The following is a 16,164-nucleotide window of genomic DNA, read 5'->3' as shown; positions in this document are numbered from 1 at the left end:
TGCAGTTCTCCAGAATAATTTTATATGCATCTTTTATGGTTAGATGCACTGATGTAGACGTCTGTTCTTGTGCTGCTTACTTTAGAAATCCTGAGTGTATATATAAGTCAGTGGAGGTGCTCATTCTGGACTGAGCAGGTTCCACTATCCTTGGCTCAAGGAAGACAGCATTTGACACCATTGTTATTTATTATTTTTGCAGTGTCATATTTCTGGGTGGTGTTTTGTTTTGTTTTGTTGATTTGCACAGTTGGAAGTTCTACTGACCTAAGGGTGTTGAGACAATGCATCTGTGTGTTTGCTTCATTCCAAGACACACGTATTAAGGTGTTTAGTAACATGTGAAAAGGAAGCAAATGATCATTCAGCTTTGAGGCTTCTAAAATTCAGGGTGGTAGGGTTAGGCTGCAAACCCAGCCGTGCTGTTAACCTCCTCAATGCATTGAAACAGCCTCGGTAGCCTTGGAGTCTATCGCTGCTCTCGGTTTCTCAACCAGAGATTCAAAGCAACTGCCACGTCCTCCTCTGCCTGCTTCTCGCGGTAACTTGGGCTCAAGACAGCAATTAGATACTTTAGGCCAAGTACCGGGTTCCGTTTCAGCTTTCCAGGGTGGGGCTGGTTATTGTGTGTGTTTGTTAGAGCACTCACCTCCGGGTTCTTGAGAGTCATCTCGATGTTGGCTGCCGGCCCAAAGCCGGTCAGGGACTTGATGTGGATCTGTGTGGGCAACGGTTGCCTGCACTGGCAGTAGACAGAGAACGCCAGAGACTTCAAGTGCTGAATGTAAAAGACTTGCTCGTCCTTCATGGTCTGCAGCATGTATTGGCAAGGCACAATCTAGAGTGTGATAGACAGAGGAACCAAGTCAGGATTATAAGGCTCATCTTAGGATCCGTTCGCATGTTTAATATTTAAGGGACACTCATAAAGATATTTTTTTGCCCGTATACACAAAATTGAAAGCAAGCAAGAAACCTGATAATTTTTAAACTGTTTTGGAGGTTGTAGCTTTTTGAGAGTAGAAAACTTGGACACGCTGTTCCCTTAGTGTGTGAAGCAATCACTGTTATTCTGCCCGTTCTACAACATGAGCCATTTGCCACAGACTGGGGTGAGCTGAGCGAGTTCACACAAACTGATGCCATTTCAATAGCCTGGAGAGAACCCGTTATCAATAATAAGAGTCCCATTATGCCACTGCTTAGTCATCTAGAAGCAATTTTCATGTGTGTGTCTGATGTACTGCAACTCCATGGCCTTCAAGAGAACCTCTGACACCCAAGTACCTGTCAGAAAAGCTATGTTTTCAGCCAGGCTCTCAAAAGCAGCAGCTGCAGTAGGAAACCTGCTCATTGGCTGTTCGACTTCACAAAGATAGGAACTCAAGAGGATGGGAAATTCTTTCATCCAGAAATGAGGCTTCCATATAGAAAGCTGGCTTTCAAGTAGAAAAGCTCCTGGCCAAGGCTTCTCCCTGACAGGCTAACTCTATCTGGTTGGAGGCAGAGGAGAGGACAGAGAGTGAAGAAAGAGCTAGGGGGGTGCACTTTCCCATTCTTTGGACTCCCTGGGAAACCTGCTGTTGTACCTGGAACTGGGTGTGGAGAGAGTAGCTGAATGGGGTACAGCTGTGGGCCTGCCCATAAAAAGCAAGTCTAGAGTGACAGACTAGTCTTCTCGTTGTGAGACTTTTATGAGTGAGCTGAGAGTTTTTGGGGATCCTGGGTGAGAACCCAGAGGCTGAAAAGGAGGGTGTGTCAGAAGGAAAATAAACTGATCTCTCTGTATTAATGTAACATTTTTATACGTAACTCTGTATTTTTGCAATATTTTTGTTTAAGTTGTCTGTAGCTGCTTCAGTTTTCTGTCCACTGTATAGAGAGATTTTTAATGTATTAAGTGGTATAGAAATGCTGTAAATAAAATAAATACACGGAGGTAATTTTTCCCCATGGGTAAGTGTTCCATCGTATGAGCTGCACTTGCTGTTAATACTCCAGATACTGGTTTACTTTGCTGTTTGTGAGAATTAAACCTCAGACTCATCTGGAGGTCAAGATCTTTACAGAATAAACACTAAACTAATTATGTGTAGTAATCAAAGGGTTCCAGGCAGAGGGCCTTCTTGGCAGTGGCACCCTCCTTGTGGAACACCCTCCTATCAGATGTCAGGGAGATAAAGAATTACACAACTTTTAGAAAACATCAAAAGGCAGCCCTGTTCAGGGAAGTTTTTAATGTCTGACTAAGTTATTTTTTATACTTATACTAAGTTATTTTTTATATTTTGCTGGAAGCTGCCCAGAGCAGCTGGGGAAACCCAGCCAGATGGGTGGGGTATAAACAATATTATTTATTATTAATTATCATCATCATCATCACTACTCCTGGGTACAGCAGACACATCACACATTCAATGTGTGCCTAATGGCCACTGCCAATTTCCTCCCAAGATTTTTGTGCTTTATCTTGCTACAGAGCCAGCAAAAATCTTCTAAGGTATTCCAACACAGCTACATTCACAAAGCAAATGAGATTAAATCAAGATCTTAATTTGAATGGTTCTACAGGATGTCCTGTGCAGGTGTCCTATGAGATATTTGCTACTAGGGGTATGTAATGTACCCTACATAAATTTAATTTCTGCTCCCAAGCCACAATAAACCCACAAAAAGACACGTTGCTCTAAAAACGTTTGCACAAACTGTGCTGTCCGGAAGAATCTTGCAGAAGAGAATGTGCTATATTCAATATGTCATGCTGCGTTCTATTTAGAGCTCTGATTTCCACTGGCAAAAGGCCATGTACTTGCAAACCAAACTACAGGTTTGTGGATATAAGCAAGGCACATAATGAGCTGGCAAGAGCACCATTTGGCTCAAAATCTAAGAGGCAAACCAGTCTCTCTCTAAGTGGCCTGGGCCCAGGACACCTGAGGGACCTCCTCCTTTATCACCCTCCTTGCTTCCAAAGATCAGAAGGAGAGGCCCTTCTCTGTGTCCCCTCTGAGTGTCGAGGCACTGTTGAGGATGACTAGGAATAGAGCTTCTGTGGGTGCACCAATACTGTGGAATATCTTGCCCCATAAAGCACAGATAGTCCCCTCTCTGGCTGTCTTTTGCCGACCAATGAAAACATTTTTTGCCTGCTGAGGTCATTTTTACTTGTGATCTCTGCTGCCGAGGCTGCTTTTAAATGGGTTTTAGTGGCTAGAAGGGCCCACTATAAAAATTTCTATATAAATAGATAAGTTACCTGGAGAATGAAAGAATTCCTCATATGTTCAGGCAAGTTGTCCAGCATCTCTGTGTAACACCGCATCAAGCTCAAGAGCCAGAAGTTGGCAGAGGTGGATTCCTCCTCGGCAGTGTAGGTGAAAGGATCCACCATGTAGATGACGACAGCCGGAGGGTAGGCGTGGCTATCTGCCGACTCGGGTTCCGTTGGAATTCCTATCCTCTCCCTCTCTGCAGAACTAGAAAAGAACAGGGTGTTAAGTGCTGATTTAAAACATCTTCAGTAAAGAGATTACACATATGGGGGGCTATGGAAAAGAGGCATAGGGGGAAAGGAAGGGGGAGGCCCTGAAGCAGCTCAAGAAAAGAGGACCGGCTTGCTCCAAAGGCACAGAAAAAGCGAATTATTAAGAGACAGCAGCTTAGTGCTACAAGGTTACCTTGGGCTATCCCAAAGCCTAAGCGTTGGTTGCAACAGAACACAGGCTTGGCTGCGGTTCCTGCAAAGTAGGGAGTTGGGACTAAATGACCCTTTGGGTCCCTTCCAATTCAATGATTCCACACAGTTATGCCTCCTTAAACCCTCTAACAAGGAGTTCTCAGGGTGAATATTTTAGTTTGGGGCAATCCCATCCATGCTGATGTATTCTGATTTCGTTTAACAGTGTTACTCTTGTTATGTTCCATCTGCCTTGGGACCTTTGGGTGACAGGATTGGACTAGAAATCTCAGAAAGCAAACCAGCTGAAATCAATTGGCTTAAGCAGTCTTAATGCTGCGTTCAAGATTATGAGCAGAGCGTCAACAGCAACAAAAATCACCAGTCATCGTATAGTATGTAGGGATAAACTACAGAACATCAGACATACACATGTAGAGAAACAGAGCTAAAAACCCTCTGCTGTGAATGCTCATTGGACCTACCTTTCCTGTCCTTCTTGCTGCTGTTGAGATGAATTATGCCCTGTCTCTGCATCTCCTCCGGAGACTGTGCTTCCTTGGGGTCTCTCCGTAGAATTTACACCAAGAATTGGGTTTTGACCTTGAGGTAGGCCACCGCTGAACCCTGAAGAGGAGGTAGTGCTTGTCTGGTTAATACTGGGCACTGAGGAGGATGCTGACAGCTGTGGCACTGTGGATCCAGAGGTTGAACTGTTGCCTCCTGGGAGGCTCGTGGTCCCTCCGTTGGGCGTGGGGGTGAAAGAACTGCCAGTTGGGGGAGCCCCAGGCGCAGCAAGGCAGGCCGAATTGGGAGGAATCGGTGCAGAATTCCCGGGTAGCGTTTGTTCCTGGCTTGGTGGTGGTGCTGGTGCTGTCTGGTGTTTAGGTGGCACCAGCAGGCTGCTGTCAAGTTGCAAAGTAGCTAAGTAAGGTGCTGAAAGAATACACAGATGCAAAGATGTTAAAAATCATGACCGAGGAAAAGGCTGTCTGAAGGGCAAGCCTTGGCAACAGCAAGCAAAAAAAGCACCACAAAGTCTAGGCTTTCAAAACAAGAGTCAGGCAGGCAGACAGAATTATTTCCTTGATAAGGACTTTACTGACTGGGAGTCAAGTGGCACTGCAGAGTCCCTGCAGTGTGACAAGTGGGAGGAAAGGGAAATCATGAAGATTCCTTTTTATTGCTTGTTCTGGAAGCCCAAGGAGTACAGATGTATAAATCCAATTTTGCAAAATGTCATGGGAACTGGCTGTTTACGTTACTGACAGGTTTTGCTGGTATGTGCTTAACTGAGGATTCAGCATATGAATTCCAATCCTGGAAGTTGTTCTGGAGTTATGTTGGGAAGGACAGGCCTCATCCATTACTCAATGGACCAAATAAGGTGCTGGCACTTTTCACATACTGGTGTGCAGGATGCTCCCCACACGGGCCAGGGAATGATCGCTCCTCTTCCTTCTTCCCACACAATTTGATCAGACCTCCCTTTTGATTTGAGGTTACGTATTAGTAGAAAGCTGTTTTTCCTTGCCCCCCCCCCTTTTAAAAAGTTAACACCGTAGACTATCCCACGTCTTGGGGATAGAGTGGAACATAAAGTTGCATGGTTCTGAACCTGTATCTTACTGAAGGAAGGAGCAATGTTCCCACATATAGTAGAGGGCATCTGCCTAGAAGGTTGTATCTCCTGATTATCCCAAGGCAGGGACATGTTGATTTGTATATGCTTCCTTCTTTCTGGCTTGTCTATGACTAAGCTTAGGACAGAGTAGAGTTTCCTTAGCAGTAACAGAGAAGCAGAGAATGCTACAGCTGGGCCACATAGGAGAAAGCCATAGAATGCCAATTCTTTCCACTATATGCCCCAGAAAATATAGTGCGCTAATCATAACCATTTGATCGGATATCGCATCCAGCAGCCAAGAAACTGACCTCATGAATCATCACATACATCAGTTTTTCAGCCAATGCTCAACAGATTCAGAACAAAGTGTGAGCAGTAAAAGAAGTCAGGCTGGTTGGAAAAACAGGATATACCTGCCAAGATTAAGCAACTACAAGAAAATCACCCCAACACAAGCCCGGGGAGAGAAGTGTAAAAATAAATAACTATTAGCCATGAGAACTAGGCTCCATATATAAGGAGAGGTGTTACCCTCATGTCTGTTTATATGCTTCCCAGAAGCACGTGGCTGACCACCGATGGAAAGAGGACACTGAACTAGATGGACCTTTAGAGTTCACTCCATCAAAACTGTCCTTCTGCTCTTGGCTACCTATGCAACCTTTGGGACAGGCAGCACCATTGAGAGAATGTAAAGTGTCTGGGCTTTCAAGCTGAAGAGCCCAGCTGAAATGAATTGCCTCCGATCTACTCTGTCTCTGCACTTACCTAGGTGGTGACGACAGACTTGCGCATAAAGTTTGAGCCTGGAATGATTGTCACAGTCTTCATTGCCCCAGGGTGGGTTAAACCAGTCACTCACAAGCTCATCTGTCAGCTTCTGGGCTACAGTCTTTCCCACTTGCATGATCCCATCATGCAACACTTTACAGATTGGTTTATGTTGACCAAGTCGACACATCTGGAGACATAAAGAGGAAAACTGATTGTAGTAGTGCAATACATATTCAGAAATCACAGATCTAGTTCTAGAAATCTTCAGAGGTCTGAACATGCATCCCCAATCCAACATTTATTTTATTTTTTAAAAAATGGGATACTCCCACAGGTAAAGCATAAATGAAACAAAAAGTCTATCTCTCACTTTATTTCAACTGGCTCACAATTAAGCCTAAAGGACAGAAAATAAGAATCCAAGTTTGCCCAAGTGCAATTTATTTCAATGCCAGTGTGCTTATCTGCCATGACTTTCAGTGGAACTCAAGCACTCTGAGCTCTCTCAGGATATCACACTAAAACAGTGAGCAATTGCAACAGAAGCTTTCCTGCTCCACAATGTTTGCAATTGTGGACACTGAAATAGTTTTTGTTTCTGTTACCCACCCTGACTTGTTGCTTAAGCATTACTGCAGCCTAGTGGATAATTGAAGCATTACTGCTGTCTTGGACTGGAAATAATAAAAAAAATAGGAGTGTGCCTCTGAGAATAAACAGAAAATTGAATGGACTGGCAATGCTATACAATAACAGGGCTTTCCAAAAATAAAATAAAACCAACACGAGAAATTGCATATAATCCAAATGTGCCAATTTTTCAAAGAACTGTAGATATTTTTCCTTACCTCATGATCCCCCTGGTTTGCTAGGCTAAGAAAAAGGTTTGTATACTCCAAAGAACACCCCCACACCCCCGGACATGACACTAATTTTCTGCTTCTTTGAGAATCTGCTGAATCAGAATCAGAAGAATCTTTATTTGCATCAGCTACTAGCCATAGCAATAAAATAAAAAGAAGTGTACTGAAGATAGAGGCAAAAACTTAACTATACAAAATACATCAATAATGAAATAATAGATCTTATTCTAATTGTCCATGCTAAAATTGCAGTTTTTGCCGTCACCTGGTTATTTTGAAGAGAGACTCTGATGCTTTAAAGCAGACTTTGCCAACCCGCTACCCTCTGGATGTTTTTAATCTACAACTCCTGTGAGCAGGGCCATAAATGGGGAGGGGGTGAGGTGGGCCCCCGCCAGGGGCACAAGCAAGGGGGAGACACAAAATCGGCTTTAAAATATGTTCATAAATATGTCTATAAACAAAAATATTAATTATTGCCTCATAAGAAAATGTTTTAGATAGAGGGTGAATTGAATGGGGGGCTGGTTGGAGGAGAGGGAGAGAAGAGTGAATTTGTCAGTGGCTAGGGGGCGCAATGTGGACAGTTCTGCCAGGGCACAAGATTGCCTAGCTACGGCTCTGCCCATGAGCCTCAGCAAGTTTGTGCATGCTAGAGTTGATGGGAGTCACAAACTAAAACTGGTGCAGAAGGGACCAGGTTGGCAAAGGCTAGGTAAAGGTACCGCTGACCATTAGGTCCAGTCGTGGCCAACTCTGGGGTTGCGGCGCTCATCTCGCTTTATTGGCCAAGGGAGCCGACGTACAGCTTCTGGGTCATGTGGCCAGCATGACTAAGCCGTTCCTGGTGAACCAGAGCAGCGCACGGAAATGCCGTTTACCTTCCCGTCGGAGTGGTACCTATTTATCTACTTGCACTTTGATGTGCTTTCAAACTGCTAGGTTGGCAGGAGCAGGGACTGAGCAACGGGAGCTCACCCCGTCGCGGGGATTCGAACCGCTGACCTTCTGATCAGCAAGTCCTAGGCTCTGTAGTTTAAACCACAGAGCCACCCGCGTCCCAATTATTGCCTTTAGCCCTCCCATGCTGCTCTAGCTATGCCATTTTTCCAATAATAGATACTGATGGTGTAATCTTTTGGGGCACAAATGAAAGACAAAAGACGAGGGCTGCTGTTTGCTATAATTTCGGTCACGGACACCTGCTTTTTTATTGGGGGGGGGAGGGCACAGAGTCCTAATAAACCTTACGAAACTCCCTCTTGCTCACCAACCTCATATACGGCGCTCAAGTCCCTGAAGAAAGTTTTGGCTCCATCAAGCAAGGCCTCATTTTCTGGACACACCACGATATAAGCAACATCCCGATGGCCTCCATATGGGTCCAGCAGCAGCCTCTCCCAGAATGGCAAGGAGAACGGAGAGATTGTCAGGAAGTCCTTGTCATAGCTGACCAGCAGAGTGGGGATTGGAAGAGGCTCAGGAGACTCCTCTGAACCTGAATCAACAGGGAAGGAAGTGTCAGAGGACTCAAGACACCACAGGATGAGCTTTGACAGGCTGTCCAAGACTAGCTTTCGATGCAAAAAGTACCATATGGCTCCGGACACCTTCCATGGAGCCACTTCCTCCACTGAAAGGTTACCGGAAATGCCTTGCAATCAAGCAATAAAGGTTTTGCTGCTGTGAAAACCGCAGCCAGCACAACGACTATTGGGTGTGAATGGTGCATGGAACGCAGCTGGCATGGCGCCTACTGGATAACGCACGTGGCGATGTGCATCCCAAACCTGCCATTTTTTAAATCTAGAAAGCTGTGGTCTCCTGCATCAGCACAAAGAAATAAAAGTATGGGTGTGTTTGCTGTACCATAGGTTCCCCGTCCTGCCATTTTATGGAACTGCTGCCAGGTGAGGGGTCCTTGGACATGCTGGATGTTTTCCCAGGTCCTGCCAGTCCGCTTCTTCTGGATGGCATCTTGGAGGAAAGGCTGGAGAGACAGGAGCATGCGTACTACGTCCTGGGAGGAGAGCATACTGATGTCTAGAACTGAAAAACAACAACAAAGCAGCTAGACTCAAGAATACAGTGACAGGCATCCAAAATGGTTCAATTCCCTTGCTTTAAAAAATAATAATCACAGAGTATCTTACTTTTTAATCCATCAATATATTAATAGTAGTTTCAAAATTCCAAGGAAGTCTTTTTCATCTTTCTGGTGGTATCCAACACTATACTCTGATCTTGATAATGATACTTTGATTGGTTCTCTAGAAGCCTCACCCAAAAGAAGATCTTACAGAAGATGCACATAAGCCACAGTTCTGAGATGTGCATGCACAGCTTTCACGCATTCTGCAATTTGCAAGACACTTGAAAACCTTGTGTGACTTTCAAAAAGCAGTTTGAAGTTGAAAAAGAACGAGAGCTCCACTGGGCATAGTCCCTTGTCCATATGTTAAGAGGCTCTGCAGAATATCACATGCATGACCTACATGCTTCCAGTGGCTGCCGAGTCTTGTTAAAATAAGTGGAGTTCAGTAAACAGAATACAGGCACTCAAAACATACACAGCTTAATATTGTAGAGCATCATACATTCTAAATGACATTCAATCATTTAAGTGCCATTGCTGATCGAAACAAAATGTCAACAGCCATTCATAAAAGAGAGGTTATCAGCAGGCACTGGGTAAGTACAGAAGTACAGAGAACCCACTTTAAAAGTGTTCAGAATATTGACTGACAATTGGGCCAGGGATGAAAACCAGGAGGAGGAGGGATGGAGTTTCCAGAAATGGGGGAGGACAAGACACATGGACATAAAAAAGGTATACAACATCACATCGTTGTACAGGTAGGTCAACTGGGAAAGTGTTTAAAATGTCCCCAGGGATGAATGTTAGAGCAGCTAATAGAAATAAATAAATCAAGAATTTTAACGTAACTGAAACTGGCCACCAGTGCGTTCAGCTTACCTGCAAAAGCAATCGCTAAACAGTCCAATGACAAGTGAAGTTGGCATAGAATGCTGACTGCTGTAGGTCAGCATCAGGGAAAGGAAGGGCAAAATGAACTGTGAAGTTAGAACCCCGAATAGAAGCACTCCACACTGCAACGTTTTGTTTCAGTGCCCTGCTTGTGCAGAATAATACTGTATCATATCAGAATTTGAAATGAACAGCAGTAAAGGGCTAATGAACAAACCCAGGAAACTTCAGAAGCTTCTCATGCCAGGTCAGTATATTTGTTCCATCTCACTCAGTAATGTCTACTCTGACTGGCAGCCACTCTCTATGGTCTGAGGCAACAAAGGGCCTCTGTCGTTTTTCCGTTATGTGATCTTTTAAACTGGAGATGCCAAAGATTGAACCTGGGACCTTCCATATGCAAAACATGCATTTTACCTCTGAGCTACCACCTCTCTTTCTGCATTATTAAATTTTGTCTGGCCAACAAATAGGACTGTGCAGGGTGGGCAAGGGAATGAATAAAGGGGTTGAAAGGGGGTCAAAAAGTAAATTTACAAGATCATGGGCATGTTCACCTCCATTGCCAGTGAGGAATCTCTGTATTTAATTAGATGATCTGATAATATAACAATTTTACATTTTAAGATTCCTCGTAATGGCGACTGATGATTTATAAGTGTTGATTGTATATTGATATTTCTTGACTTTATTTAGTTTGCACTCCCAAGAATTTGGGGTTTGGGTTGAAGGCAAATTAAAAGCACAACAAGGAGTGATGTGCTGTGATTCCTGCATTGTGGGAGATTGGACTACATGCCCCTTTGGGTCCCTTTGAATCAGGACCAGTCTGCCCATGAGGCAAGGTGGGACAGCTGCCTCAGGGCACCAGGCTCCAGACAGCCGGGAGGGGCAGCAGATCCAGCCTCAGAGGAACGCAACACCCACTGCCACCGCCTCCTCCACTGGGTGCCCAATGCACACCTGCCACTGCACACTCACCCGAGTGACCACTGCTGCTACTAGGCAGCAGTTGGCAAGTGCAAGACAGTGAGCACATGGTGGGTGGGCATGCAGCAGAGGTGGCAGCAATGGGGGGCGGCATTTCTGCTTTGCCGCTAGCAGCAAAATGCCCCATGCTGGCTCTGCTTCCAACTGTACAATTCTATGAGTTGGTGAACTCAGAAGTTTGAGAAACCAACCCTGTGAACCACCCTTATATTGAAATGAAGTTGACAACAACAATAAAAATAAAATAATTAACCATAGACCCATTAAACCCAGAAGTGTTTTCCAAAACACCGAAAGAGAAGCAAAATCTCACCATTGCTGTGAGGCCAAGAGTGAACAGTCGCACTTCTGACTAGAGCTTCATCCACTTTCCCACCGGTGGGGTTATCCACATACTGCCTGCCTTGCTCCAGAGCGTTGAAGCACTCGATCCAGGAGTCGTTGCTCTCTGCCTGAACTCTGTCGTAACTCCAGTTTGTGTAAGAGAGCGGCTGCCTGCTAGTGGCGGACATGTAGTCCAAGCAGCTCAGGGAGGTGAAAGGCTGGGTGTGCTGATTCTGGAGGAGGAGGAGGAGGCTTACTGGGGGCTCCTGTGCTCTTTTGGACCCCTCTCCCAGCTGAGGAATCAAGGTGGTCTGACACATCATCAATCTCCTCTCTGCCACCTGGCCAATGTCTGAAGTCCTGCCAAAAATATCCAGTTCATCCTCGATGAACAGCCCAGAGTTGTACCCTAGCTTGCGGTTCATAATTGCACTGAATCCACAAGTGCACCGATACTGGTCCTCGTTCGATGAATCCGGGATATACAGCCCAACGTCGGCACCTTTGATATTCATGTTGCATGCGCAGATGCAGCAGCTGTCAAAGTTGCTGTCTTTGAAGATGTTCAGCACGGAGTCCGAAAGGATGAGTGTGACGTACAGGCTGTGGGCTTCCAGGATTGGTTGCACTGTGGCCGGCTCCACGGAATTGAGAGGCCGGGTTGTGGAAGGCGTTGAGGCTGGCGAGCCTTGGTCCGTGCTGTCGTACTTGACGGATCCTTGCCCGCTGGCAGTGCCCCCGCCTCTAGGAGTCCTTGGGGTCCTGGGTGTGCGTGGCGTAGGGACAGAAAAACGAGGAGTGGCCGGGGAAGGCAAGACTCCCGCCCCACTGTTGCTGGCTGGGGCAGCGCTGTTTAGCGTCACTGGAGTGCTCATCTGGGGAGTGTTCATCTGAATGTAGTCTTGATCGGCCAGGCTCCCAACACTGGGGACGTTGCTATGAGCAGATAAGGGGAAACAGGAAGAGTTATATGGCTGCGTTTATGTTTTTTTCACACAACTTTCATCTAAATGGGAAGTGGATACAGTGGTACCTCGGGTTACAGACGCTTCAGGTTACAGACTCCGCTAACCCAGAAATAGTACCTTGGGTTAAGAACTTTGCTTCAGGATGAGAACAGAAATAGCGCTGTGGCGGTGTGGCAGCAGCGGGAGGCCCCATTAGCTAAAGTGGTACCTCAGGTTAAGAACAGTTTCAGGTTAAGAACGGATCTCCAGAACGAATTAAGTTCTTAACCCGAGGTACCACTGTACAGGGATCTGTCTTATTAAAGCCTCATCTATAGCATGCCACAAGAGATCTTGTCAACAACCAGGTTAAGGAGCTTTCTGATACGGCACAGGAAAGAGACTAAACAAAAAAAAATACACCAAGCTTTACAAATTAAAAATTAAAAAATTAATCTACCAAGTGGCTAGAGCCAGGTCACTATTAGCAGTGCAACAGCTTGGAAGGAAAACAGAATGCTGAATAAATAAGACAGCCACATGTGCACAAAGGAAATGCTAAACATGTATAGGAATAACAGCACTTAAAGTGCTTGCTTCTGAATATGGATCTTATATTTTAACTGATTTATACCTACTTCACCTAATCCTGGGTAAATTTCGTAAGCTGTTGAAATTCAGATCTCTGCTTGCAAACTAGCCTTTGGAGTTTGCTGTCTGCTTGTGCCACAACTGGAAGAGGCCAACACTTGTATTCACATTATTCAAAACTGCACAATTAATTTCTCAAATTTCTATCATCAGGAAACGGCCTTCCATTTCACCGAGAAGCTACTTTTAGATGACACATGCACAACTCCTGCCATGGAATTGCACAGTAAGGGCAACATGGATGCAGATCTCCACAGTTGTTCCTACTTACCATTGCTAATAAAAACACTTTTCTTAAAACGTGCTCCTTATGGCAATTGCTCCCCTGATGAAGGAGTAGAAACCTGCAGATTTAAATGCTTCTACTTTCCCTCTTCAGCTAATGTGAAAGTTTAAATATTCATTTTGAACTCCCATTCTGCCAGCAATTTGAGAAGGAAATGCAGTGAAACTTGATTCTCCAGAATAATTTCCCTGTTATCTCTAATGGACTGGAGTGCCAGTCAGGGAAAATGAAATGAAGGGGAGGGGAACAGCCTACAGGTTTAGAAAGAAGCTGAAGCGCAGCGAGTGCCTCTGAGAAGCAACAAAAGGTGACCAAGAAATCTTGATTAGCAATCACCTCTTTCGCAGAAGCCCGCAGTAACAGTCATTGCTTTAATTGGATTACACTGGAAATAAAAGATTTTTATCCCAATAAATACCTGCAATTAATAATCAGCTCAGGCCTTGGGAAGTAGTTACCATTACAGGGGGAAAAAGAAATTAAATTGCTGCCTAGGTGGTGGCAAGAGCTTCACATTTCCCCTTTCTTTTCCTTTTTTTGCAATTCCTCAGAGAACACCGAAGAACCTTTGAGGAAAGCAATTGATATAAAGGACTGATATAAAGATACTAGCTGCTTCCCCTCTAAAAATTGACTGCGAATGGGAGAGCCTTACATTGCATGTTCCATTTTTAAGGGGTTTCATACATTTTATGGTTTCCATGCTTGCTGTGTTTCGAGATCAGCAGCTGGGCTTTGCATTTCATTGAGACTGCTAAACAGGGTTCCAATTAATTCTTAGTTGATATACTGACACTAACTTCAGAGAGGAGAGGATCAGAGCACAGCAAATGGGCTGGTTGTGTTTGGACCAGGAAGAGCGAGCAAGCTGGACAAGGAAGTAAGTAATGGGAGAAAAAACTTGACTGGCATTAAGGTCAACCTCCTCTTTCTATGATGGGCGCAAGGAACCTTTGCAACTGCATTCCCTTCTAGGCAACCTTCATGCCAGCGATGGGCAAGGTCAGAAGCAAAGGTGGGAAGAGCAATAAATCTAAATTTTACCACTGTGCAATAGGCTACTTTGTATACAACATCACACAGCCCTGTCCATCCTCTGGTCGGCCACATCAGAAGCATCATCAGAATTGAGTGACACGTTCTAGCCAGGCAAAAACATGCAAGGAGGGAGCACAGAAGGCCTGAGAAGTAGTGTGTGTGGCTGGAGAAGGTCCTAAAGGCCAGATTTGGCCCCCAGGCCCAATGTTCTCCATCCTTGATCTATGAGCTAAGAGGTGCAATGGGCACTTTATGCCAGTGTTAAGAGCTGGCTAACCCTAAGCTTGATATGATGTGAAAATAACGACTAACGTTCCCCCTCATTTGATTGTATATTAGCAGTGGGAAGGGCAGCCATCACCCTAACCATTGTTGCAGGGTCAGAAGGTTAGCCTGCCTCTCAGGGAGCCCTGAGAGTAGCTCTCTCAAGGATGCTTCCAGGCAAGAGGAACACAGCCATGACTTTCTCCCATCCTAGGTCTCTGCATGAGTAAAGGTCTGTTATACACACAAGCAACTTAAAGGGAACCAGAAACCGAGTGTGGCTCAAGAGCCACAAATTAAAGGGGAGAAAGAAGACAGGGAGGGCAGAAAGCAGGAGAGATCAGCCTTAGTTCCGTGGCTGTGCTGGGAACTAAGCACCACTGGAGTTTGGTGTTCTGCACAGAGGTAAGCAGTGCATGCTGCTCTAAGAAACAGAAGCCTGAAGAGGGAAGCCAACAAGGCTGTATAATTCCCAGTGAAGTAATTTGGGATGTTGGATGTGCATGCATGAAGGATTTTTCAAAAGAAGTGAGAAAGCAGTCACTTCTGTCACCTGTCTCTCTTTTGTGACTGACAGATATGGGGATTGATCTCCATGGCTACACCCATCATGGCAGTTTTTTAAATATTTGATTGATAAAAATCATGCCCAGATCATTCTTGGCAGAATTAATGGTACTTCTAAATAGCCTCCTCTCCACCTCATTACGTTCCAAGTTAATCCCAAAGGCTAAGTAAAAATCATACACGGTGGATTAACAAGGAAGTCAGTGAATAACCTGCATGACTATGCAAAAACACACAAACCCGTTTTCTCATTTCCACTGCTGTACTTACTTGTATCCATCTCTGATGAAAGCAGCTGTAGGCGGTAAAGGAAGTTGTTCGATTTTTGGAGGAATGGCCCAGGAAGGCCGATAGACACAGGTCTCTGGGATCTTCAGAGGTAGCAGGCACTGGCTGGGAAGCATCTTCAGAGGAGCAAACATGGAGGAGCCCACAAAGGGCTGAAAGGTGGAAGATTTGTGCACAAAGGAGAAATCCTACAAAACCAAGGAATTGCATGGGTTGGGACACATAAAAGAAACATACGAATATTATTCAGGCAACTTTTCTTGCCTAAAATTATGATTAGTAGTCTTTAGGAACCTGGAAAGGTGCCAGATACTGAGTCAGACCATTGGGTCCATGTAGCTCAGTACTGTCTACACTGACAGGCAGCAGCTCTTCATGGTTTCAGGTAGGGTTCTCTCCCAGCCTACCTCCTACCTGCAGATGCCACTGGAGATTGAACCTGTGACCATCTACAGGCAAGGCAGATGCTCTTCCACTGAACTACATCTCTTTCCCCTTTTTAATCTTCAACCTTGGCAAGCAGCTCTAAATTCTTTGAAAACAGGAATCGCGGGATTTATTCAAGCTACATTCTAAATGAAGAAAAATGCACCAGAGTATCATGCTACCAGCTCTGCAACTGGGAAATGGGTGCCCACTACTTGCTTAGTACAAGTGGCAACATCAGCACCTGGCAAAGTATTATCTACCCCAAATGGCAGCAGCTCTCCAGAGTTTCAGGCTTTTACCTGATTCTTTTAATGAGAGATGCCAGAGATTTAAGTTAGAATCTTCTGTGTACAAATGCATCTTCTACCACTGAGCTACAGTTATTCCCTGAGCTCAGCCACTGTACTTTATGCCACTGTACTTAATACTCAAACTTTGCTGCACTGGGATG

General features: G+C 45.0%; 1 protein-coding gene across 2 annotated transcripts in view; it reads right to left on the bottom strand.

Annotated features, from left to right (window-relative positions):
* MED13L (mediator complex subunit 13L) overlaps positions 1 to 16,164 on the bottom strand; it is a 163,838-nt gene that overhangs the window by 17,918 nt on the left and 129,756 nt on the right. For both annotated transcript variants that reach the window (XM_083589649.1, XM_083589650.1), the window contains exons 16-23: positions 15,267 to 15,472; positions 11,233 to 12,179; positions 8,810 to 8,989; positions 8,215 to 8,438; positions 6,072 to 6,264; positions 4,162 to 4,612; positions 3,257 to 3,476; positions 650 to 838 (exon numbers count right to left, since the gene is read on the bottom strand). In XM_083589649.1, the coding sequence (XP_083445775.1) occupies positions 650 to 838; positions 3,257 to 3,476; positions 4,162 to 4,612; positions 6,072 to 6,264; positions 8,215 to 8,438; positions 8,810 to 8,989; positions 11,233 to 12,179; positions 15,267 to 15,472 (2,610 nt within the window). The remainder of the gene's footprint in view (positions 1 to 649; positions 839 to 3,256; positions 3,477 to 4,161; positions 4,613 to 6,071; positions 6,265 to 8,214; positions 8,439 to 8,809; positions 8,990 to 11,232; positions 12,180 to 15,266; positions 15,473 to 16,164) is intronic.

The sequence above is a fragment of the Podarcis filfolensis genome, assembly GCF_964270895.1.
Source record: "Podarcis filfolensis genome assembly, chromosome: 16".
NCBI classification, from domain to species: Eukaryota; Metazoa; Chordata; class Lepidosauria; order Squamata; family Lacertidae; genus Podarcis; species Podarcis filfolensis.
Note: the sequence above shows the minus strand (reverse complement) of the source record. Positions and strands in the feature narration are given on the sequence as shown.